We start from the raw sequence: 27,684 nt of genomic DNA, 5'->3' as shown, positions 1-27,684 counted from the left end.
CCACCACAGTCGCTGGCAGCCCATTCCACACACTCACCACTCTCTGCGTAAAAAAACTTAGCCCTGACATCTCCTCTGTACCTACTTCCAAGTACCTTAAAACTGTGCCCTCTGGTGTTAGCCATTTCAGCCCTGGGAAAAAGCCTCTGACTATCCACATGATCAATGCCTCTCATCATCTTATATTCCTCTATCAGGTCACCTCTCATCCTCCGTTGCTCCAAGGAGAAAAGGCCGAGAAAATGCATTTAATTAATTTCTATTTCTAAACCAAGAAGCAAAACAATTAGTGACTTTGTGAACTAATGCATTTGCTTCCTGTGTTCTGCATCCACTATTATGAATCTAATTGCTACCAGCTTTGTTTTTTTTATTGGCAATTGCACATTGATTTGAGTCCAAAGTGTTGTTTTTGTGTTTTGTTCAATTAGCCATTTTACAACGTGGAGAAAAGCAGAAAATAATACCATCTTTTTGAGTTTCAATATCGCATTGCAAAAAAGCAAGATATGTTCAAACTCAAAAAGGTAGAAATTGCAATATACATCAACTCAATGCCCTACATTCCTCTACTATTCAAGCAGTAGTCAGATAGTGCTAAGAAGAAATTCTATAAAGCCACAGCGATATACATCCTTGCTTTTATATTCCAGTCCTCTCAAAATGAATGCTAACATTGCGTTTGCTTTCCTTACCACCAACTCAACCTGCAAGTTAACCTTTAGGGAATGAAGGCTCCTCTGATTTATGAATTTTCTCCCCATTTAGAAAGTAGTTCACGCCTTTATTCATTCTACTAAAGTGCACAACCATACACTTCCCTACACTACATTCCATCGAGCATTTCTTTGCCCATTCTCCCAATTTGTCCAAGTCTTTCTGCAGATACCCTGCATCCTTAACACTACTTGCCCCTCCACCTATCTTCATATCATCTGCAAACATGGCCACAAAGCCATTAATTCCTTCAACCAAATCATTGACATATAAAAAGAAAAGAAGTCACAATACCAAACCCTGCAGAAGATGACTAGCCACGGATAGCCAACCAGAAAAGGCTCCCTTTATTCCCACTATTTGCCTCATGCCAGTCAGCCAATCTTCTATCCATGCTACTTGACTTACTTGACTTAAGTCCATCACCCCTACTGGGGCATAGTCCACTGACAGCAGCTCACCATCACCCTTACTGGGACATAGTCCACCAACATCAGCTCGCCATCACCCCTACTGGGGCATAGTCCACTGACAGCAGCTCACCATCATCCTTACTGGGACATAGTCCACCAACAGCAGCTCACCATCACCCTTACTGGGGCATAGTCCACCAACATCAGCTCGCCATCACCCCTACTGGGGCATAGTCCACCAACAGCAGCTCGCCATCACCCCTACTGGGGCATAGTCCACCCACAGCAGCTCACCATCACCCCTACTGGGACATAGTCCACCAACAGCAGCTCGCCATCACCCTTACTGGGGCATAGTCCACCAACATCAGCTCGCCATCACCCCTACTGGGGCATAGTCCACCAACAGCAGCTCGCCATCACCCCTACTGGGGCATAGTCCACCCACAGCAGCTCACCATCACCCCTACTGGGACATAGTCCACCAACAGCAGCTCGCCATCATCCCTACTGGGGCATAGTCCACCGACAGCAGCTCACCATCACCCCTACTGGGGAATAGTCCACTGACAGCAGCTGACCATCACCCCCACTGGGGCATAGTCCACCGACAGCAGCTCACCATCACCCCTACTGGGACATAGTCCACCGACAGCAGCTCACCATCACCCTTACTGGGGCATAGTCCACCGACAGCAGCTCACCATCACCCTTACTGGGGCATAGTCCACCAACAGCAGCTCACCATCACCCCTACTGGGACATAGTCCACCAACAGCAGCTCGCCATCACCCCTACTGGGGCATAGTCCACCGACAGCAGCTCACCATAACCCCTACTGGGGCATAGTCCACCAACAGCAGCTCACCATAACCCCTACTGGGGCATAGTCCACCGACAGCAGCTTACCATATCCCCTACTGGGACATAGTCCACTGACAGCAGCTCACCATAACCCCTACTGGGACATAGTCCACCAACAGCAGCTCACCATAACCCCTACTGGGGCATAGTCCACCGACAGCAGCTTACCATAACCCCTACTGGGACATAGTCCACTGACAGCAGCTTACCATAACCCCTACTGGGACATAGTCCACCGACAGCAGCTCGCCATCACCCCTACTGGGACATAGTCCACCCACAGCAGCTCACCATAACCCCTACTGGGGCATAGTCCACCGACAGCAGCTCACCATAACCCCTACTGGGGCATAGTCCACCAACAGCAGCTCACCATAACCCCTACTGGGGCATAGTCCACCGACAGCAGCTTACCATATCCCCTACTGGGACATAGTCCACTGACAGCAGCTTACCATAACCCCTACTGGGACATAGTCCACCAACAGCAGCTCACCATAACCCCTACTGGGGCATAGTCCACCGACAGCAGCTTACCATAACCCCTACTGGGACATAGTCCACTGACAGCAGCTTACCATAACCCCTACTGGGACATAGTCCACCGACAGCAGCTCGCCATCACCCCTACTGGGGCATAGTCCACCCACAGCAGCTCACCATCACCCCTACTGGCTCATAGTCCACCGACTGCAGCTCACCATCACCCCTACTGGGACATAGTCCACTGACAGCAGCTCACCATCACCCTTACTGGGGCATAGTCCACTGACAGCAGCTCACCATCACCCCTACTGGGACATAGTCCACCGACAGCAGCTTACCATAACCCCTACTGGGACATAGTCCACCGACAGCAGCTCGCCATCACCCCTACTGGGACATAGTCCACCGACAGCAGCTCACCATCACCCCTACTGGTACATAGTCCACCGACTGCAACTCACCATCACCCCTACTGGCGCATAGTCCACTGACAGCAGCTCACCAGAGTTCTCTGTCCTGGGCCAGTCTGTCACAGTGTCTCAAGATGGAACCCATCTTCTCGGCGTATCCTTCCTTTCCCAGGTATGAGGTCTTTAGAGCTTCTGTTGGCATTTTTGTAGCGCTGGATTTTTACGGAATGGGAATGCTAGCCCCATACCGAACCACCCTCCTTTTGCAGCTGAGTTTGGGAACGTTCATTCGGGAGTTATCCATGCTTCTATCTTTCCTGTAATATCATGGGCTCTTATCTTGTTAAGCAGCCTCTTGAGCAGCACCTTGTCAAAGGCCCTCAGAATATACAAATAAACAACATCCACTGACTCTCTTTGGTCTATCCCGACGGTTATTTCCTCAAAGAGTTCTGATAAATTTGTCAGGCATGATTTCCCCTGAAGAAAACCAGGCTGACTTTTACCTTTTATGTCATGTGCCCCCAAGTGTACCAAAACCTCATTCCTAATAATAGACTCCAACATCTTTCCAACCACTGAAGTCAGGCTAACTGGCCTATAATTTCCTTACTTCTGACTCCCTCCTTTTAAGAGTGCAGTGACATTTGCAATTTTGCAGTCCTCCAGAACTTTTCCAGAATCTAGTGATTCTTGAAAGATCATTACTAATGCCTCCACAATCTCTTCAGCTACCATCTGGTCCAGGCGACTTATCCACCTTCATACCTTTCAACTTCCCAAGCATCTTCTCCTTAGCAATGGCAGCAGCCCTCACTTCTGCGCTCTGACACTCTCACATTTCTGGCATTCTGCTAGTGTCTTCCTCAGTGAAGACTGATGCAAAACACTTATTAAGTTCGCCCACCATTTCTTTGTTCCCCCCCCACCATTACTAGCATCACTTTCCAACAGTCTGATATCCATTCTCATCACTCTTTCACTGATTATATGTACCTCTCCGTATCCTCTTTTATATTAGTGGCTAGCTTACCTTCATATGTCTATTATAAACCAAGTCCACCTGTACATACACAGGTATACCTCATTGTATATAGTTCACGATTATTTGCACTATTGTTTTGTTTGCTTTTTGATTCTGTACAGCGAGAGCTCAGGGAAAGCGGCATCAAATTCCCTGTATGTGTCCACATACTTGGCGATAATAAAAGATTCTGATTCTGATATGAATCTTATTTTTTGTAAGAATTTAATGGCTGATTAGAAAGAGGGCAAGAGTGAATCTGAGCAGCTCCCGAGGTATCAGTAGAGTTTTCGCTGCAGTGTGGTAGATATTGCTGGATGCTGAAGGGGAATAGAACAAAGGAGAACCCTTCACATAACAGGATCCTAATGAAAAAGTAATGATTTCAGTGTAAAATGATACTGATTAACCTATGAAGAGAAGTTTCATAATTTCCCCTCACTTAAATATTAATGAATGATCTTATAATAAGTGTCAAAGAATGATTAAACAATCAGGTGGAGTGAAACACTTCTGTGGGTCTTGATTTTCTGAAAGAGACACCTACACTGCATGCAGGTTGTCCCTGGTCTACAAACACCCAACAAATGGACACCCCTACATACGAACGAGCGCCCATGATATTATTACATTCCAAAGTCCAAAGTGCATACGTTGATTCGTACAAAGGGCAGAACTGGGGTTTCCTCTCCACTTTTAGTAATTATTTTTCTGTATCAGTCTTACGTGCTTTTGATGGTCTTTATTATGTATTGTGGAAGTATGCATGGCATATCAAGTGATTTTTTTTGTATTTTATGACTTATGGACAAAATTAACATTCCTCTGTGAAAATGGAACTTGTTCATTACCTGGCAAAGGTATATGGAGTGATTGGTCTTTTGATGGATTGGAATCTACTCCTTCTCACTTCCCCATGCTAATGAACATTTAGCTTTATAGCTTCTACTTGCTCCAGCATCTCTAATATTCCCTATCATCTAGTCACTGGGTTTGTTCCAGGTATACGAACTAGAAGCAATACTGATCATCCTAATTTATTGGAGATAATTGTATTAGCAATATATGGATGAATGTACTCAGATGTATGAATTTCTATGCAATTGCTGGTATGGTATGTTACTGTACGATCCACAGTGGTATTTGTAACTAACTATGGTATCTTTTCCTTGCAGAGAATGGGTGGACCGAGTTCCTCCTGCTCATTCTCTTCGCGTGTTAATTTGCCTGCGGTTAATAATGAGGGATCCATTTTACCAGGTTTGTACAAACACCATTCACTGTTGCCTTTTGCTGAATCTGATTGATGATTTATTTAAATAATGAATATTTTTACTGACTTGTTGCCATTATACAGGACTGTATTTAACAAAGCCGGGAGAGAGTTTGTAAATCTGGCGAGAGCAAAGGTTGTTGGAAATGGTGAGGATGGAGCACCATGGGAGGGGTGAGGTCAGGTAGCAGAGAAGGAGTGTTGGGGGTTGGGGGGGCAGCAGTGGCGTGGGTGCAGACACACTAGACAAGGTCATTTGATTCCAAACAGTTGGTTTATTGATCATTACAGAAGGTCTCTCTGTGGTGCCTCCTTTTCCCTCCCTTCTCCCTTCGCCTTTTCACAACTGTAATCACCCTCTCCTTGCCCCCTTCTCACTCTCAATCCATGATAAAGACCCAGATCAGAATCAGGTTTATCGTTACTACAGTACCATGCAAAAGTTTTAGGCACCCTAGCGAGCATATAATGTATATGTGCCTAAGACATTTGCACAGTTCTGTATATTATCATATGCAATTTGACTAGTTAATGACATAGTGCTACATTGCGGTTTTTCCGCTTGCTGTCTATTAACTTGTTTTTTGATGAACTTTTGTTCTAATTACTTTTATTTGATATATTTTCACTATTTTAGAATATACAAAATTGACTGAATGGGAACCTGCCTAGTTTTGTTTCTGGTAAATTACTGGAAGGGAATGATGACAGATTCCTTTATAAACCGATATAACTGGGGACAACTCATTAACACAAGGGATTCTGCAGAGGCTGGAAATCCAGAGCAACACACACAAAATACTGAAGGAACACAACATGTCAGGCAGCATCTGTGGTGGGCAATAAACAGTTGCCTTTTCAGGCCGAGTTCCTTCATCAGGTCCTAATGAAGGGTCTCATCTCTTTGATAGTTCAACACCCTCTACTTCCAAGCCAGTTTTCAACCTAACTTTCCCTGGATCCCTAAAATGGTAAGATAACATTTCAAGAATAATGCCTCTCATTCATCTATTTCCAATGAGTCAAGAACCAACACATTTTTTCTTGTAGGACACTCCTTCTATACTGGTAATTCCCTCCCCCTCCCTTCCCCCATCCCAGTTTCACTCTGCCCCCTCCCCCAGCTGCCTATCACCTCCCTCACGGTTCCTCCTCCTTCTACTACCCATTGTGCTTTCCCCTATTCTTTCTTCACCTTTCCTGCCTATCCCCTCCCCCACCCCTTTATCTTTCCCCTTACTGGTTTTTCACCTGGAACATACCAGCCTTCTCCTTCCCACCCTCCCCCCACCTTCTTTATAGGGCCTCTGCCCCTTCCCTCTTCAGTCCTGACGAAGGGTTCCGGCCCAAAACGTTGACTGATCATTTCCATGGATGCTGCCCAACCTGCTGAGTTCCTCCAGCGTGTTGTGAGTGTCGCTTTGACCCCATCATCTGCAGAGTATTTTGTGTTTACCCTCCATACCTGGAAACCTCCTCTGAACCATTTCCAGTAAAATAATATCCAGACTTAAATTTGAAAACCAGTACGAGTCACAGTGTCTTGATGTAGTTTCCTAATGCATTGTGTAATTACATAATATTTTATACTCTGACCACTTAAAAATTAACGTCTGGATTACATGAGCCTTCCTTATTACCTACTGCACTTGTATGTGAGCTCTTTGTTCTCCTTCCATTTAAAGTGCATACATTTCTTTTAATAAGGTTCTCAAATTGACCATTCCATTCATGTGGGAATGTCAGCTGCATCAGACCACAGTTATTGGCCTTCAGTCGCCCTCCAGCAATTTTTAATGTGAACTGTTAATGTCACAGTATACTTACTAAACTAGACATGATTAAACTTCATATCCCCTTGTATGACTGCATGAGTCTTCACCTACCGATATTTTTCTTTCAGAAAATTTTCATTCAACTTAGAGGTGTTGAGAGCTTAGCACAGGTAGGTCATGAGACCATAAGGTATAGAAGCTGAATTAGGCCATTTGGCCCATCGAGTCTTCGCCTCCATTTAATCATGGCGGATTCATTTTTCCTTCCAGCTCTAATCTCCTGCCTTCTGCCCACATCCCTTCATGCCCTGACCAATCAAGAACCCATCAACCACTGCCTTAACTATACATAAAGACTTGGTCTCCACAGCTGCCTGTGGCAATCAATTCCACAGATTCGCCACTTTCTAGCTAAAGAAATTTTTCCTCATACCCGTTATAAAAGGACACCCCTCTAATCTGAGGCCGTGTCTCCTGGTCTTAGACTCTCCCACCATTGGAAACACCCTCTCCATATCCACTCTATCGAGGCCTTTCACCATTCAATAGGTTTTAATGAGGTGGCTGCTCATTCTTCTGAATTCCATTGAATACCAGCACAGAGACATCAAATGCTCTTCAGATGACAAGCCGTTTAATCCTGGAATCATTTTTGTAAACCTCCTTTGAACCCTCTCCAGTTTTAGCACATCCTTTCTACATTAAGTGGCCCAAAACTGCACAGAACACTCCAAGTGAAGCCTCGCTAGTGTTTTATAAAGTGTCAACATTATATTCTTGCTTTTATATTCTAGTCATCTTTAAATGAATGCTAGCATTGCATTTGCCTTCCTCTCCACAGACTCAATCTGTAAATTAACCTTTAGAGAATCCCACATAAGGACTGCTGAATCCCTTTGCATCTCAGATTTTTGTATTTTCTCTCCATTTTGAAAATAGTCAACCCTTTCATTTCTTCTACCAAAGTGCATGATCATACACTTCCCAACACTGTATTCCACTGCCACTTCTTTGCCCATTCTCTTAACCAACCTAATTTTCCCATTCTACCTGCATGTTGAAAACCCCCATGACTGTATTAACATTGCCCTTTTGGTATGCACTTTCTATTTCCCATTGTAACTTGTAGACCATATCCCTTACTACTGTTTGGGAGTCTGTAAATAACTCCCATCAGGGTCTTTTTACCCTTGAGGTTCCTTAGCTCTATCCACAAAGGTTCAACACTTTCCAACCCTATGTCAACTCTTTCTAACGATTTAATTTCATATTTTTACCAACAGAGCCACGCCACCCCCTCTGTCTTCCTACCTTTCTTGTTGATGCAGTGTGTATCCTTGGAAATTAAGCTCCCAGCTATAATCTTCTTTCAGCCATGATTCAGTGATGCCTACAACATCATATTTGCCAATCTGTAACTGCTACAAGTTCATCGACCTTATTCCATATACTGCATGCATTCAAATATAATACCTTTGGTCCTGTATTCACTCTTTTCAATTTTGTCTGCCGATAACGTTGCAACATATTCAGTTGACTGCAATTTTGCCCTGTCATCAGCCTCTCCTTGTGAGGAATCTCACTACAAATTGCCTCTGTTTGTAAACCAACTACCCATCCTTATCACTGTCACTTCGGTTCCCACCTCCCTGCCAAATTCATTTAAACCCACCCAGCCAACTCTAGCCAACCTGCCCACAAGGATATTGGACCCCCTCGGGTTCACGTGTAACCCGTCATACTGAGAAATGCTACATTTTAAATTTATTCATGATTTGATGTTTTTGAATGAATGTTTTAAATCATTCAATTTCCTTTGGTTTACAGTACATGGAAACAGTGGTACAGGGCTACCTTGGATACGGAGGTCAACAGTTTGTCATTGACCGATTAGTCACCATGACTTGTAAGCTCTATTTAACCTCATGTAAATAGTAGATAATTAATGAGCTTAATTAGTCATTTGTGTTTCTTTTAACTTTATATGCAGAGCATAACTTAGTTTATGGTCTAAGTCTTGGAAAAGAAAAACAAATCCTCAATTTTTTTCAGTGAAAAGTGGGGGATTTTCCAAATCCTCATGTCTAATCATCATTCACCAAACATGGCCAAAATAAGCATATCAACTAGGCATTCACTCACAAAATGCTGGAGTAACTCAGGTCAGGAATCGGCTTTAGGAGATGAATAAAGTGCTACCGTTTCGGGCCAAGACCCTTCCTCGCTCCTGAACAAAGCATCAGCTTATTTATTCCTGTCCATTTTTGCTGCCTGACCTGCTGAGTTCCTCCAGCATTTTGTGTATGTTGTTCTGGATTTCCAGCAGTTGGAGAATCTCTTGTGTTTTTAAGCCGGGCAGTCATTACACTGTGGCTTGGCGGGCAGACTGCACCTTACATAAACTGGTTGCTGCTTTCTGCTTTGTAGTAATAATTATAGTTCAAAATAATAGCAACATACACAATCTGATGGAGGAACTCAGTAGGTCAGGTAGCATCTACGAAAGGATTAAAGAGTCAATGTTTCAGACTGAGACTCTTCATCTGGGCTCATGAAGCCCAATGAAGGATCTCAGCTCGAAGTGTTGATGCTTTGTTCCTTTCCATAGATGCTGCCTGACCTGCTGAGTCCCTCCAACATTTTGTGTGTGTTACTCTGGATTTCTAGTATCTGCAGAATCTCTTGTGTTTAGTTCAAAATGATATGTTGGTTGTGAGTCAGTTGTCTTTCCATTCTTACTGTATAAGCTAATCAGATCTGTGAACACCAACATCTATTATTCTCTCACCGATTTAATAATACACTAGTTTTCTACTCTTCCCACCCAAGTTCACTTACACACAGACACCATGATAGCATGGTTAGCGTGATGCTATTAGACCTCGTGGCACTCCAGAGTTTGGAGTTCAATTCTGGCACCATTCCGTAAAGAGTCTTGTTATGTTCTCCCCATGGAATGCATGGATTTCCTCCAGGTCCTTTGGGTTTCTCCCACAGTCCAAAGACATACTGGGTAGGCTATTTGGTCATTGTAAACTGTCCCATGATTGGGTTAGGGTTAATCGAGGTTATTGGGGATCGCTGGGCTGAAGGGCCTGAAGGACCTGCTCCATGCTGTATTAATAAATAAAATAAAATTTTGTGTCCTCCTCACAACTTCTGTATCAGCAAACATGATTAATTTATAGTTAGTCCCATTTATACATTTAATAGAAAAATTAGCAAAATTAATTTGCATATTAGAACATAAGATATAGGAGCAGAAGTAGGCCAATCGGCCCATCGAGTCTGCTCTGCCATTCAATCATGGGCTGATCCAATTCTTCCAGTCATCCCCACTTCACTGCTTTCACCCCATACCCTTTGATGCCTGGCTAATCAAGAACCTATCTATTTCTGCCTTAAATACACCTAATGATTTGGCCTTCACAGCCGCTCGTGGCAACAAATTCCACAGATTTACCACCCTCTGACTAAAGTAATTTCTCCGCATCTCAGTTCTAAAAGGACGTCCTTCAACCCTGAAGTCATGCCCTCTTGTCCTAGAATCCCCTACCACGAGAAATAACTTTGCCATATCTAATCTGTTCTGGCCTTTTAACATTCAGAATGTTTCCATGAGATCCCCCCTCATTCTCCTGAACTCCAGGGAATACAGCCCAAGAGCTGCCAGATGTTCCTCATATGATAACTCTTTCATTCCTGGAATCATTCTCGTAAAACTTCTCTGAACCCTCTCCAATGTCAGTATATCTTTTCTAAAATAAGGAGCCCAAAACTGCATACAGTACTCCAAATCTGGTCTCACGAGTGCCTTATAGAGCCTCAACATCACATCTCTGCTCTTATATTCTATACCTCTAGAAATAAATGCCAACATTGCATTCGCCTTCTTCACAACAGACTCAGCCTGGAGGTTAACCTTCAGGGTATCTTGCACAAGGACTCCCAAGTCCCTTTGCACCTCTGCATTTTGAATTCTCTTCCCATCTAAATAATAGTCTGCCCGTTTATTTCTTTCAGATTGTATTTCATTTGCCACTTCTTTGCCCATTCCTCTAAACTATCGTAAGTCTCTCTGCAGGCTCTCTGTTTCCTTAACACTACCCATTCCTCCACCTATCTTAGTATCATCGGCAAATTTAGCCACAAAAACATCTTGTAGTGCTGAATATCATTATTATTTTTATGTATGCTGGTTTTGATATTTTAAGGCTGGTGCCTCATTTATCTGTTATTTCAGATATTTTTCAAAAACTGGCAGCTGTAGTGGAACAAAGAGAACAGATAATTTCATGTGGAGCATATAAGGTATCTGATTTCCATGATAACTGAAAAGTTTATTCAGTAATCTACTGGCCTAAACATCAATCATGATCATCTGCTGTAATATGCAACTCTAAAATGTTTAGTTTTCCTGAATCTGATTACTCTGGAAATATTTTGTGCTGAAACAAAGAATTCGTCTGTTTATTTTGATCTTGATTGATATTAAATTCATCAATAGAATCATTATTGTTTTAAGATTCTGATGTTCTCAATAAATGCAAACATACAGTCAGTGACCATTTTATTAGGTATAGGAGGGGACATGGTGTGGTCTTTTGCCACTGTAGCTCATCTGTTATGTTTTGTAACTCCAAAACATAAAACCAATCAGAAGGAATACAAGGGAGCCAAGAGATGTGCGTAAGCTTCGTTTGTACTTTAAGCAAAGCACATGCGTATGAGGTGGTGGCATGATGACGTATACCATTCATGTACTTCGTACATTAAACTGTAGTGAATTTTTTAAACGACAAAGGATAATTAATCAAACAATATATTTACAATATTTCTCAAATATTACTGATATATTAAATACACAACACCATCTACTTCAGGGTTTAACATGCTCTGCTTTCAGAGGTGTTCTTCTGCACACTACTGCTGTAAAACAGTAATGCTGTAATGTTAGTCCTGACGTAGGGTCTCAGCCTGAAACGTCGACTGTACCTCTTCCTAGAGATGCTGCCTGGCCTGCTGCGTTCACTGGCATTTTGTGTGTGTTGCTTGAATTTCCAGCATCTGCAGATTTCCTCGTGTTTGCTGTAGTGCATGGTTATCTGAGTTACTGTCGCCTTCCTGTCAGCTTGAACCAGTCTGTCCATTCTCCTCTGACCACTCTCATTATTAAGGCATTTTCACCCACGGAACTGCCACAAACTAGATGTTTTTTTTGTAAAATCTAGAGACTATTGTGCATGAAAATTCCAGGAGATTGGCAGTTTCTGAGATACTCAAACCACCCCTGTCAGTGTAACATTATGCCGCACCAGCAACAAAGGTCATTTCCTGCCACTGTCTGTAAGGAATTTTTCTATTCTTCCTGTGACCACACGGGTTTTCCTAGGTGCTCCAGTTTCCTCCCATATTGTAAAGGGTTAAGGTTAGTGAGTTGTGGGATCTGCTAATTTTTCGATCCCCAGGTTCTTTTAGGAGTCCAAGAATAAGCAAACACTTAATTTGTTTTAGAATTGTTTATTTTGAAGTTTAAACAAAGGAACAGACACAGAGCATATGAACTGGAGAGAAGAAACCTAAGACAAAGACAAGATGGTGATTTTTGCAGACTGATAGTTTTATACTGAGATAAGGCCACATTCCTAGGATAAACAATCAAAGTATACACAGTCACAGCACGTGTCATGTGTTAACACTTGTTGTTGTTGTTGAGTGTCGTCAACCTGGGCTAACATTTAGCCAATGAGTAAATGTAATTATGTAACTGTCATACTGCATTGCCACCAATAGGTGGAGACAAACACCACATATTGTGAAAATAAACAAGTTAAAAATATTAGTAACCACAATTTTAGTCTTGCTAAGAACCTTATTAATTCAACTAATACCTTATTAAAAGCATAAAAAAACGATTTCAACATTATTTTGGCACCGAAAGCATGGTGACACATCCCCCGCACATCCCCCGCACATCCTCAGACTGTGTTGCTTGTTGACCCATTTCACTATATGTTTTAAAATACATGTGACAAATAAAACCAATCTTTACCTTCTGAAATGGCTTGTGTGCATGACAGTTCAAGAAAGGACTGTAAGTTTCCATTGATTAAAAGTTACTGTTTGAAGAAAAAAGGCAAAAAAACCGATGAAAATGCTAGTTGCAGTGTCGACAAAAATCGACATGAGTGTAATTATATCTAATGTACATTTTATTCCCCAAGCAAACAAATGGCTGTGTCATACATATATGAAGAAAAATACCCACCCCCCCAAAACATAATAACGTACAATGTAACACATAACATACATGACGAACTTAACCCTTGACAGTCTGGGTGAATTCTGCCTAATGAAATTAAGGACTCCCTACACAGTATTTTTTTTTGGTGGGGGAACACCAATTGGAGGTACTGCTGTCCAAATCAACGTTATTTTCTCTTGTGAAATTGTTTGAAATTTGCTGGAAAACGGCAAGATTTAGTGATCTAAAGATTAGCTTTATTTATGCCATGTAAATTTCACATGTGCACTGACCAACGACCAACACAGTCCAGGTATGTTCTAGGGGCAGCCAACACTTTGGGCACTGATACAACATGCCCACAGCTTATTAAGCTTAACCCATGGAGGTTCTCAGAACAGTCAGAGAAATCCCACATAGTCATGGGTAAAACGTACAAACTCCTTGCAGGCAGCACTAGCAATTGAACCCCAACTGGCACTGTAAAGTGCTGTGTTATGACTATGCTACTATGTTGTAGACAAAGTAAAGCTTTTGAGATTAAAAGCTATTCTTCCAATTAAGATTAAGGAGAGGAAAGGCCTGATCACTCAGCAAGTTTTGATGGACTTAGTTTGTTCCTGAGCTGGTTAGAGATTAACATATTTATACCAGTAAAGAAAGAACATACCTGCAAAGTTCAAAGTAAATTTATTATCTATCACTATACACTATCTTCAGATTAATTTTCTTGCAGGCGTTCACAGTAAAGCAAAGAAGTACAATAGAATCAATGAAAAATTCCATACTGACAAACAACCAATGTGCAGAAACATATCTGTTGTTGCTGAATCTCAGAAATATACATGAAGTAATAGTTTTCAGCGCTGGTACCAGAGATTTCATTGTGACACATGAAATAAAACAAAATACAATTATTATATCAAGTAAGCAGAAGCAAAATGATTTACACCAAAATGTTTTAATTTGAGATATTTTCTTTAGACCCTAGTAAAGCTACTGGCAGCCAAGGACAATAATGTACTACTGGGTGCTCTCCTTGCTCTTACCAGCTTAGCTGAAAGGTATGTTATTTAAATAAGAAACACAAAATATAGCACTGCAGAGTGATTTGCAACTGAACAAAATGATAACATTTACCATTTTTTAAAGTCCTGAGTGCAGAGTGAAGATAGGGGAATTGACGATTGTAGAAAACCTGTTAGCAATTTTACAAGAATATGACTTGTTATCCAAAAGGTAAGTTGAGTATTTACTTTATTCAAATGCAATAGTATTAGAAGCAGTTTAGGTATGAGGTAATTAATGTGTTGGCGCGTGGCCAAGTGGTTAAGGCATCGCTCTAATGATCTGAAGGTCGCTAGTTCGAGCCTCAGCTGAGGCAGCGTGTTGTGTCCTCGAGCAAGGCACTTAACCACACATTGCTCTGCGACGACACTGGTGCCCAGCTGTATCGACCCTAGTGCCCTTCCCTTGGACAACATCGGTGGCGTGGAGTGGGGAGATTTGCAGCATGGGCAATTGCTGGTCTTCCATACAACCTTGCCCAGGCCTGCGCCCTGGAAACCTTCCAAGGCGCAAATCCATGGTCTCACGAGACCAATGGATGCCTATTAGAATTAATTAATCAAATATAGGACTACACAGTCTTGAGTTTTTAACACTAGTCTTGTGAAGGGTATTTGATCTGAGACATTTACTCTGTTTCTCTTTAGTGCTTGACCTGTTGATTCACCTGCATTTTGTTTTTATTTGACTTCATTGTTGCTTGGAATGTGTCACTAATATGAGTCTATTTTTATGGAAGGAAAGTGCAGTTTTATAGATTTTACAGATTCTTGTATGATTATTTTATAGCTTCATTGTATAAGATTCAAGATTGTTTAATGTCATTTAAGACCATAAGACCATAAGACAAAGGAGCAGAAGTAGGCCATTCGGCCCATCGAGTCTGCTCCGCCATTTTATCATGAGCTGATCCATTTTATCCTATTTAGTCCCACTGCCCTGCCTGCTCACCATAACCTTTGATGCCCTGGCTACTCAGATACCTATCATCTCTGCCTTAAAGACACCCAATGACTTGGCCTCCACTGCTGCCCGTGGCAACAAATTCCATAGATTCACCACCCTCTGACTAAAAAATTTTTTTCGCATTTCTGTTCTGAAAGGGTGCCCTTCAATCCTGAAGTCATGCCCTCTCGTACTAGACTCCCCCATCATGGGAAACAACTTTGCCGCATCCACTCTGTCCATGCCTTTTAACATTCGAAATGTTTCTATGAGGTCTCCCCTCATTCTTCTAAACTCCAAGGAATACAGTCCAAGAGCGGACAAACGTTCCTCATATGTTAACCCTCTCATTCCCGGAATCATTCTAGTGAATCTTCTCTGTACTCTCTCCAATGTCAGCACATCCTTTCTTAAATAAGGAGACCAAAACTGCCCACAGTACTCCAAGTGAGGTCTCACCAGTGCCTTATAGAGCCTCAACATCACATCCCTGCTCCTATACTCCATTCCTCTAGAAATGAATGCCAACATTGCATTCGCCTTCTTCACTACCGACTCAACCTGGAGGTTAACTTTAAGGGAATCCTGTACGAGGACTCCCAAGTCCTGTTGCATCTCAGAACTTTGAATTCTTTCCCCATTTAAATAATAGTCTGCCCGTTTATTTTTTCTGCCAAAGTGCATAACCATACACCATACACATTCCAACATTTCAACTATACAAAGTAATTGTTACTCCGGATCAGATGCAGCACAAAAAAAGAATACAATAATAAAATGCACAATAAATATAAATACATAAGATAGCTTAGATTGATTTTACATCAATCAGTCATATACGTAAATTGATTGTATGTCCATAGAGTGATGCTTGACACAGGAGTGTCTGTACATAAGGAGACTGACAGGAAATTATAAAGAGGTGGTGGTGGAGGATATGGAGGGGTTGGTTTGTGGGTGGAGGTGTTGATCAGCTTTACTGCCTGGGGTAAGTTACTGTTTTCAGGCTGGTGGTCCTGCTGTGGATGCTACGTAGCCTCCACTCTGATGGGAATGGGACAAACAGTCCACTAGCAGGTGAGTGGGTCTTTGAATTAATCCTTGATGTACAGTAAATAATCATCTTATTGTTTCCTAGATTATCAGGTGAACGTGTTATGTGTACACCATAACATCAACTGAAAACTGTAATATGTGAAAAAGGATATCAGATTTATTATGTACGTCACTTGTCTTTCTGTAGATTCAATTGGAGGAAAAAAGACAATCAGCATTTCCAAATTTCTGTCATTGTTCATGAAAGTGAATTTTTGTTAAGCTATTGAGAAAGTTCTCTAATTCCTCAGACAAAAATTTGGGATTGTATGTTCTGTTGTAGAAGAAGTGGACAGTTTAGCCTCTGTCCTTTAAAACACATACAAAATGCTGGATCAGGCAGCGTCTATGGAGAGGGATAAACAGTCGATGTTTCAGGCTGAGACCCTTTACAGGACCGGAAAGGAAGGTGAAAGAAACCAGAATAAGAATTAACCTCTGTCCTTTCTGGTTTTTGATTGATTGATTGCTCTCTTTAACACTGATGGTTTTTGCAGAATGACAGCTGAGCTGCTTCGCCTGCTCTGTGCAGACGCTCAAGTGAGAGAGCAGGTTAAGCTCTATGAAGGAATTCCTATTCTCCTCAGCCTGTTGCATTCTGACCACCTCAAATTGCTGTGGAGTGTTGTTTGGATCCTGGTTCAGCTCTGTGAGGATCCAGATACCAGCACTGAGATTCGTTTATGGGGAGGCATCCAGCAACTCCTGCACATTCTCCAAGGGTGAGCTTAAAATATTGTAAAGCACCATTTAATTTGATCCTTTTGTGTTAGTTACCTGTTACGAAACTGAAAGTACAGGAAGATACTTCTGTTAGATATAATACAGGAATAGGTTATTCCCAACTGTGCAGTACTGATCTGTGTGCTATATAATGCATTGACTTATTTCTATGTATATATATATTTCTTTCAGTAATTTATAGTTTGTATTATTATGTATTGTGATGTACTGCGCTGCAAAACAATAAATTTCATGACATATGGTCGTAAAATTAAACTTGATTCTGAATAGTATTGTGACTTTTGTGCAAGAAAAAAATCTTGCATGTAAAATACTTCAAGCATAGTATTGGATTTTAATATACAGTAGATGAACGAGGATATTTATGAAATGAGACAGTTTCAAGCATTGGACTTTAACGTAGGAGCAGAATTAGGCCATTTGGTCCATCAAGTCTGTTCTGCCATTCTATCATGGCTGATTCATTATCCCTCTCAACCCCATTCTCCTGGCTTCTCCCATTAACGTTTGATGTCCTGACTAATCAAGAACCTATCAACCTCTGCTTTAAATACATCCAATGACTTGGCCACCACAGCTGTCTAGCAATTATTTCCACAGATTCACCAACCTCTGCCAACAGTAATTTCTCTTCAGCTCTTTTCTAAAGGGATGTGCCATCGTTCTGGGACTGTGCACTCTGCTCCTAGACTCTTCCACTGCGGGTAACATCCTCTCCACATCCACTTTATCTAAGCCCTTAAATATTTGTGAAACCTCCTGGTTTCCTTGGCTGCGTAAGTCTAGGGAAGGCAACCTCTGGCCCCGCCGAACTCGTGAGATTGAGGCCGCTCCCACTCCAAACCCGTTTCTGTGTCATTTGCTACCCCGGTACCAATTAGTGCCACAAAGTAACTGAAAGTACACTGCTTACGATTAAAAGTTATCTTTATGATTCTTAATTTGACTAAGGGGTTAGTAAAGGAAAGGGCCCATTTTAATGAAACAGTCTAACCTGCACAAGTTGGAGCTCACGGTTTCTCCATAGTCACCTATCTCCAGTCGATCTCACCCCGGCTTCGTCGAATTGTGGTCCTGCTCCGGGTCGAATACTACGACCTCTTCTCTCCTGTGTCTTCCCTCTTCACTTCCTCTCGAACAAAAGCGCCAAGCCCAGCCTTAGTGTCCCTCACCAGAGGAACCTCCCCTTAATTCAACCATCCTAATTGGATGGCACACATTTCTCCTCATCTTTTATCTTCAGCAATAACCCAAACAAGCTGAAAACAGAACAGACTGCTCTTACAGAACTGCCAAAATGAAACACATACAGCATAACTGTAAAAATATGAACCAGGGCATTACATTGATAGATTTCAATGAGACCCCCCCTGCCCCCCGCCTTCATTCTTATAAACTCCAGCACTAGTTTTATTACCTCTTGAAATTGATAATATGTTTCCTGAATTGAAAATAGATATGTAGTTATATTTTGATGCATTCAGGGAATTTAGAATCCAGTGACTTATATTGTGAAAAATAATTATCGCTGAAGCATTTTGATAGTTTAAGGAATGATGTGAACATCCATCATTCTGCCAATTAATTAAGATGTGTGTAACTCCAGTTGGAGAACGTTATTAACTTCAGGGCTGCTGTTCAAGTGAGGCTACAACACACATGATTCTGTTTTGATTTTGATGTGATCCTATTCAAGTAAGATTAGCACAGAATGACAAAAAAGGTCTACGTGTCATGTTAGGCCGAAGGGCCCGTTTTGTTGTGTATAACTTTGATTTACGTGAATGTACTTGGAAGTAAACATTCTAGCATTGCCGATTGAAAAATTATATTGTCTTTTCCACTGTTAAGTCATTAGCCTGTGTACTCAGTCGTTTCTCTCCAGTCTTTCCAGATTTTTTGTACTGCGTTGTTAAATTGTTCATTTCTCAAAGTGTTCACCACAACATAGGAACTCACCTTCAAGGACTCTACAACTCATCTTCTCAGTATTATTTATTTATTTATTTGCTTGTTTGTTTATTTATTTATTTATTAGTTTTATTTTGCTCTTGCAAAGTTTCTCCTTTTGTACATTGTTTGTCTTTGTGTGTAGTTTTTATTGATTCTATTGTATTTCTTTGTTCTACTGTGAATGTCAGAAAGAAAATGAGTCTCAAGGTAGTATTTGGTGACTTTAATAATAAATTATTTTGAGCTTAGAACTTTATGGATGCTTGTCACATGTATAGTACATCGGCGCTGTATCTATATTTTTGTTGTGTAGTTTAATATGCTTTATTTTTTAAGTTTGCCAAAAATAAACATTGATTATGTTACTTTTGGTGCATGTTGTGAGGAAAGATATGAAAATAACTTTTGCTTGTTCCTAGATGGTATGTAATATTGCATGCCTTCCATCTGTTTGAGTAAATCATATAATTTCTGTCTTTATTATAATCTGTTTATTACCATAAGACAATAGGAGCAGAATTAGGCCATTGGTCCATCGAGTCTGCTTCGCCATTCTAACAGGGCTGATCTATTTTCCCTCTCAACCCCATTCCCCTGCCTTCTCCCGAAAACCTTTGAAGCCTTAACTAATTAGGAATCTATCAACCTTCCTTTTAACTATACACAATGACTTGGCCTCCACAGCCATCTGTGGCAGTGAATTCCACAGATTCACCACCCCCTGGCTAAAGAAATTTGTCCTCATCTCTGTTCTAATGTGGCGTGCGCCCTGGTCCTAGACTCTCTCACTATAGGAAACATCTTCTCCATGTCCCCTCTACCATTAGCACAATAGAGAAAGTAGTATTTGTTGACGAAGGGTTAATGTGAAACATGGTGTTGTATCTTAAAGCTGTAGAACATAGAATCCCTTGGTGACCGTCATCCATCTCTATAATATTCCACTTGCTGCCAGGAATTCCATATCCTTCTCTGCCTTACTCTTTCATGTAGCAGAAATAATTTAATCGATGATACAGCTAGAACTGTTTCTATCAAATTGTATTAGAGTTCCTCTTCTTCATAAACCCATCACCCCTACTGAGGCATAGGTGGCCAACAGCAGCTCACCGGAGTCCTCCGTCCTGGGCCAGTCTTTGAGTTATCCCCAGGAGCAGTCCAACTTCTTGGTGTATCCTTCCTCAAGATTCTCCCAGGGACAGGGCCTCTAAGGTTCTGCTGGTTCTGTAGCTCTGGATTTTTATGGGATGAGGTTGCAAGCCCCATGCCCAAAACTCCTTTCTCAGCCAGACTTGGGGCCATCTACAGCAGAGTTTATGCATTTACAGATGTGTTTCTTTTTGTTTGCTTAGCGATAGAAACTTTGTATCTGATCGTTCTTCAATTGGAAGCTTGTCTAGTGCTAATGCTTCAGGGAGAATTCGGCAACTTCAATTGTCTGAAAAGCTGAGTACTCAAGAAATTCAAGAGAATATGCTCTCATTGCAAGAAGGTATAACATTTTATACTGAAGTGAAACTCTAGTGTAAGGATAAATTTTTGACGAGTCCTTGATAATTTGATTAAAATGTTTTCTTGGTTTACAATAAAGTATTAATGTTAGTTAAAAGAATGACTGTTTATTTCACTGAAAAATAGTTAACAATGAAATGTATTGAAGTATAGATAAATGTTGACATACCAAGACAGTCCAGGGCCCTAGTAACGTTAGAACATGGAACACTACAGTACAATGCAGGAGCAGACCCTTTGGCTAACAATGTCTGCACCGAACATAATGCTGAATTAAACGAATTCTCTTCTGCCTGCTCATAGTCCATATCCCTCCATTCCCTGCATGTTCATGTGCTCATCTAACAACCTTTTAAATGCAACGGCCATATCTACTATCAAAGCTTTCCCTAGCAGCCCATTCCAGGCACCTACCACTTTCTGTATTTAAAATGCTCGCCCCACACATCTTCTTTAAACTTTTCCCCCTCACCTTAACTGCATGCCCTCCAGTATTAGGTATTTCAACTGTGAGAAAAAGATACTGGCTGTTTAATCTATCTGCGCCTTTTATAAGCTTAGAAATGTCTATCATATCTTCCTTCAGCCTCTGGTGCTGCAGAGGAAACAACCCACATTTGTCTAACCCAGTGTTTCCCAATCTTTTTTAGCCCAACGCCCCCCTAAAGAACTTTCGTACTTGCCAATGCCCCCTTAAAGCACCTTCATACTTGTCAGTGCCCCTCTTAGGCACAATATACTATCCAGTATAGTGTAAAAACATGCCTACCATATGCACCATATGCTAACATGAAAGAAATATTTCTGTTTTTAATTTTTATTTGTCTTTAAATCTAGTTTACATAGTACTTTTGTGCTGTGAGCAGCTTCAATATCAATGTTATCCTTGAGCTTGGTGGTTTTTAGCAAGGGTTGAAATATCTGGTTCAAGTTGTGACAGCAAAGGCCTTAAGTCCCCACACATAACAATGTCCAAGTAGTTTCTGTTTTTTGTGAGTATGTGGTTCACTGCACTGAAGCCTCTTCAATAAGGTAGGAGGATGGGAATACAATGGAGTGCAGTTTGGCTCTTCTCTAAAGATCAGGAAACTTTGTATGATAGTGTAGCCATATCCTACAAAAGCTGACATTTTTGAAAAGCATCTTTGCTTCTTTATCATTCTGAATTTTGATAATTTCTTCTTGCAAGCTCTCTTCCTGTTCTTCCACCTTGCAAAGAATTACCCAGTCCGAAGTTTCCAGATCGTTCAAATCCTTGAATCGATTCCAAAATCCTTCCTCAGTGACTGCAGATATAAGCAGTACTCTTGCAAATCACTGTCTGTGAAAGAGAGTGCCATACTTTACATGCAGGGAAATTGTGAGAACATTCTTCTCCCAATGTTTTGCTTATATATTTCCAACTTTATGATAAAAGTGGACACTGCACTTTTAGCCTGGATTAAATTGAAATTCTCACCCTGCAGTTTCATATTTGTCATACAGGTTGGCTAGATATGCCTCATCTCCATGTAGAAGGACAATCTTGTTTCCAAAGCTGTTGTCGGCTTTGAGCAACAATTTAACCACCGTGTCAAAAAGATCAAAGCAACATTTTAAGCAGCAGCCTTTTAGCAACCAATGCACTTAATTGTGAAGAAGCAAGCATTCAAAATCTTCATCGTTACCTTGGCATAACTGGCAACATATTCTGCTATTTAATGGATGAACTTTAATTTTGTTGATAGCAGATATTACAAGAGTCATGCTTGAAAAAAGTTTTTGGATGCGAGATGTTAACGATAAGTTACACAGTGGATTGCAAACTGACTTGTAATTTCTTTTTTCATAAATGCTTCTAAACCAGCATGGCGATGTGTCATATATGGTGATCCATTTGTTGTACAAGAAATCATGTTCCTAATTGGAATATTTTTATTCTCAGTATACATTTTCAGCTTGTCGTAGACTGATGCTCTGTTGATACTGCTTTTTAATGTTTTATCAAAGAGAATCTCTTCATAATTTTTTCCATTTTTAATAAACCGTAATATGCTATTAGCAATAGCCCGTTGTCTCACACATTTGATTCATCCAGTTGTGTCCCAAATTCTGTTCTTTGTAGCTCTGTGCATAGTTGATACTGAATATCTTCACTCATTTTGTCAATACAACGAGCTACAGAGTTATTACTCAGAGGAGATGATTTTAAAATACTGGTATCCATTTTAAGAACAGTGGTGAGCACTTCTGATGCAGCAGACATTATTAATCTTTCAGCAATTGTATGAGATCTTCCACATTTTGCTATCATTTTGGAAATGTTATAAGAAGCAGTGAGACCACTATCAATGTCATTTTTAGCTTCCTTGGCAGGTGACTCGAGTGTGCAATGCTTTTCAAATGTCTCTTTCATCTTCATCTTCTGAATTGAATACCATAAGTAGCCTTTTCAGGGTGTCTTTTACAGAAGTGTTCCTGCAATCTTGATGGTTTCTTGGCTTCATTAGACAGTAGAGTATTGCAAATAAGACACATGGGGCGTTGTTGATCTGATAGGTACGGAATAAAACCGTACTCCAGGTACGTAACATTGTATTAACACATTTCTTAGCAGGATTAGAATTTAAGGCTTCTCCGCCTTCAGATTTATAGAGATTGAGCTGCATGTATTTATCCATAATTAACAGGGCTAAATTAAAATTAAAAAATCAACACAAACTGAGAATGTCTATCGGATGTTAACAATGGCAGCAAGTTGACACTGTCGGTCAGGTCTCATACCTCAAGATAGGGTGCCGCTTACCCCCCCCCACAAGAATCTTGAAGCCCCCCAGATGACTTCTATTTCCCCTAACACGCCCCCTTAGGACAGGTAACCGCCCCAGTGGAAATCATTGGTCTAACCTCTCCTTGTATCTCATATCCTCTAATCCTTTTGTACCTCTTCTAAACACTTTCTAAAATCTCTCCATCCTTCTTTTTTGGGGTGACCAGAATTGCATACACTACTGCAAGTGCAGACTTAACAAAGATCTATATACCGTAGCTATAATATGACTTCCTAACTCTTGTACTCAATACCGCTACCAATAAAGGTAAGCATGTCATATACCACCTTTGCCACCCTATCAGCTTGGGTTGCCACTTTCACTGAGCCGTGACTTGGAGCCGAAGACCCACCTGTACATCAATGTCGTTAAGGATTCTGTCATTACTCGTATACTTCCTCCTTACATTTGACCTCCCAAAGTACAACACCCCACACTTGCTTGGATTAAACTCCATCTGCCATTCTTCTGCCCATGTCTTTAACTGACTAATATTCCACTGTATTCTTTGAACAGTCCTCTTCACTGCCCACAGCTTCTCCAGTCTTTGTATCCTCTGCAAAATTACTAACCCAAACATCTACATTTTCATGCAGTTTATCCATTTCATTCATTTATGCATTCAGCGGTTACTTTATTAAGTACACCTGTACACCTGCTCGTTAATGCAAATATTCAATCAATCATTGGCAGCAACATAAAAGCATGCAGACATTATCAAAAGGTTCAGTTGTTGTTCAGCCCAAACATCAGAATGGGAAGAAATGTGATGTAGGTGACTTTGACCGTGGAATGATGGTGCCATATGGGATGGTCTGAGTATCTCAGAAATTGCTGAGCTCCTGGGATTTTCACACAGAACAACATTAAGTGTTTACAGAGAATGATGTGAAAAATGAAAAAATATCCAGTGAGCAGCAGTTCTGTAGGTGTTGTTAAAGTTAACCTTGTTAATGAGAGAGGTCAGAGGAGAATATCCAGACTAGTTCAAGCTGACAGTAACTCAAATGGCCATGTGTTACAATACTGGTATTCAGAAGCAGATTTCTGAATGCACAACACATTGAATCTAGAAGTGGATGGGCTACAGCTAATAATAGGTACAGGAGGTACTTAATAAAGTGGCCAACATGTGTGTATATGTATGTGTGTGTGTGTGTGTGTGTGTGTGTGTGTGTGTGTGTGTGTGTGTGTGTGTGTGAGTGAATTAAAATTAAATTAAATTAAATTGAATTAAAGTTCATGTAGACAACGTTGTCTGCCCTACCTCATCAATTACCTTCAGCATCTTCCCAGAAAACTCAATTAAGCCATAAAGCCATGACCTGACTTACACAAAGCCATGCTGAGTTTCCCTAATCAGGCTGTTTTTCCTAATGTGCGTAAATCTTTTAGGATAAGATATCTGCCAAAACTCCTGAAGACAGGTGGTAGATCAACTGATGATCCCACTGGTGATAGCACAGGACAGTTAACGTGTATTTTCAATTCTAAATTCTATTGAATGTTAGTACAGAAAATTCTTCCAAATTTCTACATAATAAGGTTCTCCAATGATGACATACTGAGTCATCTGCTGGTTTTTATAAACCCTGTGATTCATAATTGATAATACTTGTAAGTTCTTTACACAGAATGGTGGGTGCATGGAACACTATGCCAGGGGTGGGGGTAGAGATAGATACAATAGGAATATTTAAGGAACTCTTAGATAGACACGTGGATTATAGAAAAATAGAGTTGGGCTTTATAGGAGGGGAAGGTTAAATTGATCTTAGAAAAGGTTAAAGGTTGGTACAACATCATAGGCCACAGGGCATGTACTGTGCTGTAATGTCATATGTACTACGTTTACCTGCAGGAGTACGCTCTTGCTATGGACCAAGAGAGTTCTATTAATCAAAAATCAAATAAATCACTAATATGGTGAAAAGTTGTAACAATGTTAATTTGTTATATTCTGAATAATGAAATGTGTTCCAAGATCTACCGTATCCTGTGCTGTGATGTTCTTCCAAAACTACTTTACAGAACAATATATTCACTATTGATTACGTTATTATTTCAGCGTGCTGTGCTGCCCTTACTGAACTAGTGCTCAATGATACGAATGCTCAACAGGTTGTACAGGTCAGTGTGGTCGAAGTTAAAGAAAATAACTTGTTAGAATACATCCTTAAAAGGTAATTGCTTACTTTGTACACCTTTCAAAGCCATTTTATCTTTGCTGAGGCTCCAGTGCTCTACTTATCATTGGGATTGATCGAAATTTATTGTGAGAAATCTTCAGAATGGCATCAAAATACCTCAGCAGGCTTGAGGAATACACTGTGATAGCAAATCTGATACTGATCTAACAGAACACAGATCAAGCTTGAAACATTTACCACTGGAAAAGTTGAATCTGAAAATTTGAACAATGACATAGATGAAGGAAATGCATGTATTACAATCAAATTTTCTAGGTAATGTGACAGTAAATGAGTTAGCAAATTGTGAGATGGACACAGAGTCTGCTGAGGGATACAGATAGGTTAGGTGAATTGGTATAAAGCTGGTAACTTCTGTAAAATGTGGCAAATAGTGTGGTTATCCACTGTGGAAGGAAGAATGTAAAAACAAGTTATTTAAATGATGTGACAGTATAAAATGTGGTGCAAAGAGATGTCACTTTCTGGTGCATAAGACACAAAGGGTTGGCATGTTGACACAGCAAGTAATTAAGATGGCTAATGAAATATTGGTCTTCATTGCAAAATGCATGAAGTATAAAGTTTTGATGCAACATTACAAGGCACTGACTAGATCTCATCTGGAAGCTGGCTTTCGTTCTGCGAGCTGTGAGACAGGATGGATGCTGTGGGGATGTTTCTCTTAGCAGGGATGTCTAGAATTTGATGAATATTCTCCTAACTTGCCCTTCTCGAAGTCCACAATCAGTTCCTTGGTCTTGCTGATGTTGAGTGCAAGGTAGTTGCAACACAACTCAATCAGCTCATCTGTCTCAGTCTTGTACACCTCTTCATCACCATCTGAGATTCTACCAATAACAGGCAAATGTCTAGAATTTCGGCAGGCTCCAAATATCGCAATTTATTAGGTATTTAGCAAAGAGCAATAAAAAGAAATTATGTTTAAGCAGAGCAGCCATTATGTAATTGGACAGTGTTAAACCATAAGACATATGAGTTGACAAAATGGATAGGCTTTGGCACAAGAGGCTTAAGCATGTAGAGGTGAAGGCTCCAGGTAAGTTTCTGGTAGGTATCGGTTTTCCTTTGTCAGTTATTACATAGCCAGTGCAGTGAGAATGGGTCCAGGGTCAGTGGTGCGTTCTTCATGTGGGATGTAGGAACTCCGGGAGACTCCCAAGGTTCTGCATTTCTGGAAAATGGAGAATGGGGTTGAGGGGGAAAATAAATCAGCCATGATGGAATGGTGGAGCAGACCCAATGGGCTGAATGGCCTAATTCTGCTCCTATGTCTCATGAACTTATGATCTACTGTAACTAAGGGGTATAGATTCAGAATAAGGAGCCACCAATTTAAGTTGGACATGAGGATTAATTTCTTCTCACAGACGAAAATGACTTGTAGAAACTCTCTACCCCAGAGTGTTATGGATGTCGAGTCATTGGACATTTGAACTGCAAAGGAGTCTAGGGGTTAGGGAGAGCGAATGGAAAAGTGGTGTTAAGGCTATGATTTAATCACTTATGATCGTATTGAGTGGCATAACAGGCTTTAGGTGTCACTTGCCCAATTCCTCAAGTTTCATAATGCCCTCATATATAGAACTGAAGGAATATATTACTTAATATTGCAGAAAACATCACAGCTCTTTTCTTAAATTCTTTTTGCAGGGAAATGGCATTTATGTGATAGGAAAGTTAATTCTACCAAGCAAGCAAAGAAATGCACCAAATTCAGATATTTTGCAGGTAATTCTTGATCTTATTTTCTAAAGTGACCTGTTTTAGTTTATTAGAGAAGCTATTTGCAGAGAGTATGACTTAAACATTTAAGACTTTGATAGAGTACTGCTTTGTTAAATTCTGAATGTAATCATTGTGTTCAGTCCATTTGCTGGCTTTTAACCAAAGCAATGCATTACATTGGGTTTCTGAGCACCTTGGTATATTATGTGGTCATACTGTAAAAAATATGTCTGCTTAAGTTGCTTCAAATTAACTTTCCAGATTAGAACAAAAATGAATTACTGCAAAATATTTCTAATTATATTTAGTGTTTTACTCATTTGTATGACTATATCAGGAATTAAATCTGTGGTTTTAGTAATATATTGCTTTTACAAAAATTGCATTTCTGGGAAAGATATTTTGATTTATTT

General features: G+C 40.6%; 1 protein-coding gene across 1 annotated transcript in view; it reads left to right on the top strand.

Moving 5' to 3' along the window:
* Positions 1-27,684, top strand: part of nek10 (NIMA-related kinase 10) — a 113,208-nt gene that overhangs the window by 19,696 nt on the left and 65,828 nt on the right. The window contains exons 5-14 of the mRNA XM_063069492.1: positions 5,090-5,174; positions 7,091-7,132; positions 8,790-8,868; positions 11,206-11,273; positions 14,191-14,270; positions 14,359-14,445; positions 16,812-17,036; positions 20,364-20,503; positions 25,402-25,463; positions 27,197-27,274. Coding sequence (XP_062925562.1) covers positions 5,090-5,174; positions 7,091-7,132; positions 8,790-8,868; positions 11,206-11,273; positions 14,191-14,270; positions 14,359-14,445; positions 16,812-17,036; positions 20,364-20,503; positions 25,402-25,463; positions 27,197-27,274 — 946 coding nt within the window. The remainder of the gene's footprint in view (positions 1-5,089; positions 5,175-7,090; positions 7,133-8,789; positions 8,869-11,205; positions 11,274-14,190; positions 14,271-14,358; positions 14,446-16,811; positions 17,037-20,363; positions 20,504-25,401; positions 25,464-27,196; positions 27,275-27,684) is intronic.

This window comes from Mobula hypostoma, chromosome 17 (assembly GCF_963921235.1).
Source record: "Mobula hypostoma chromosome 17, sMobHyp1.1, whole genome shotgun sequence".
NCBI lineage: Eukaryota > Metazoa > Chordata > Chondrichthyes > Myliobatiformes > Myliobatidae > Mobula > Mobula hypostoma.
Note: the sequence above shows the minus strand (reverse complement) of the source record. Positions and strands in the feature narration are given on the sequence as shown.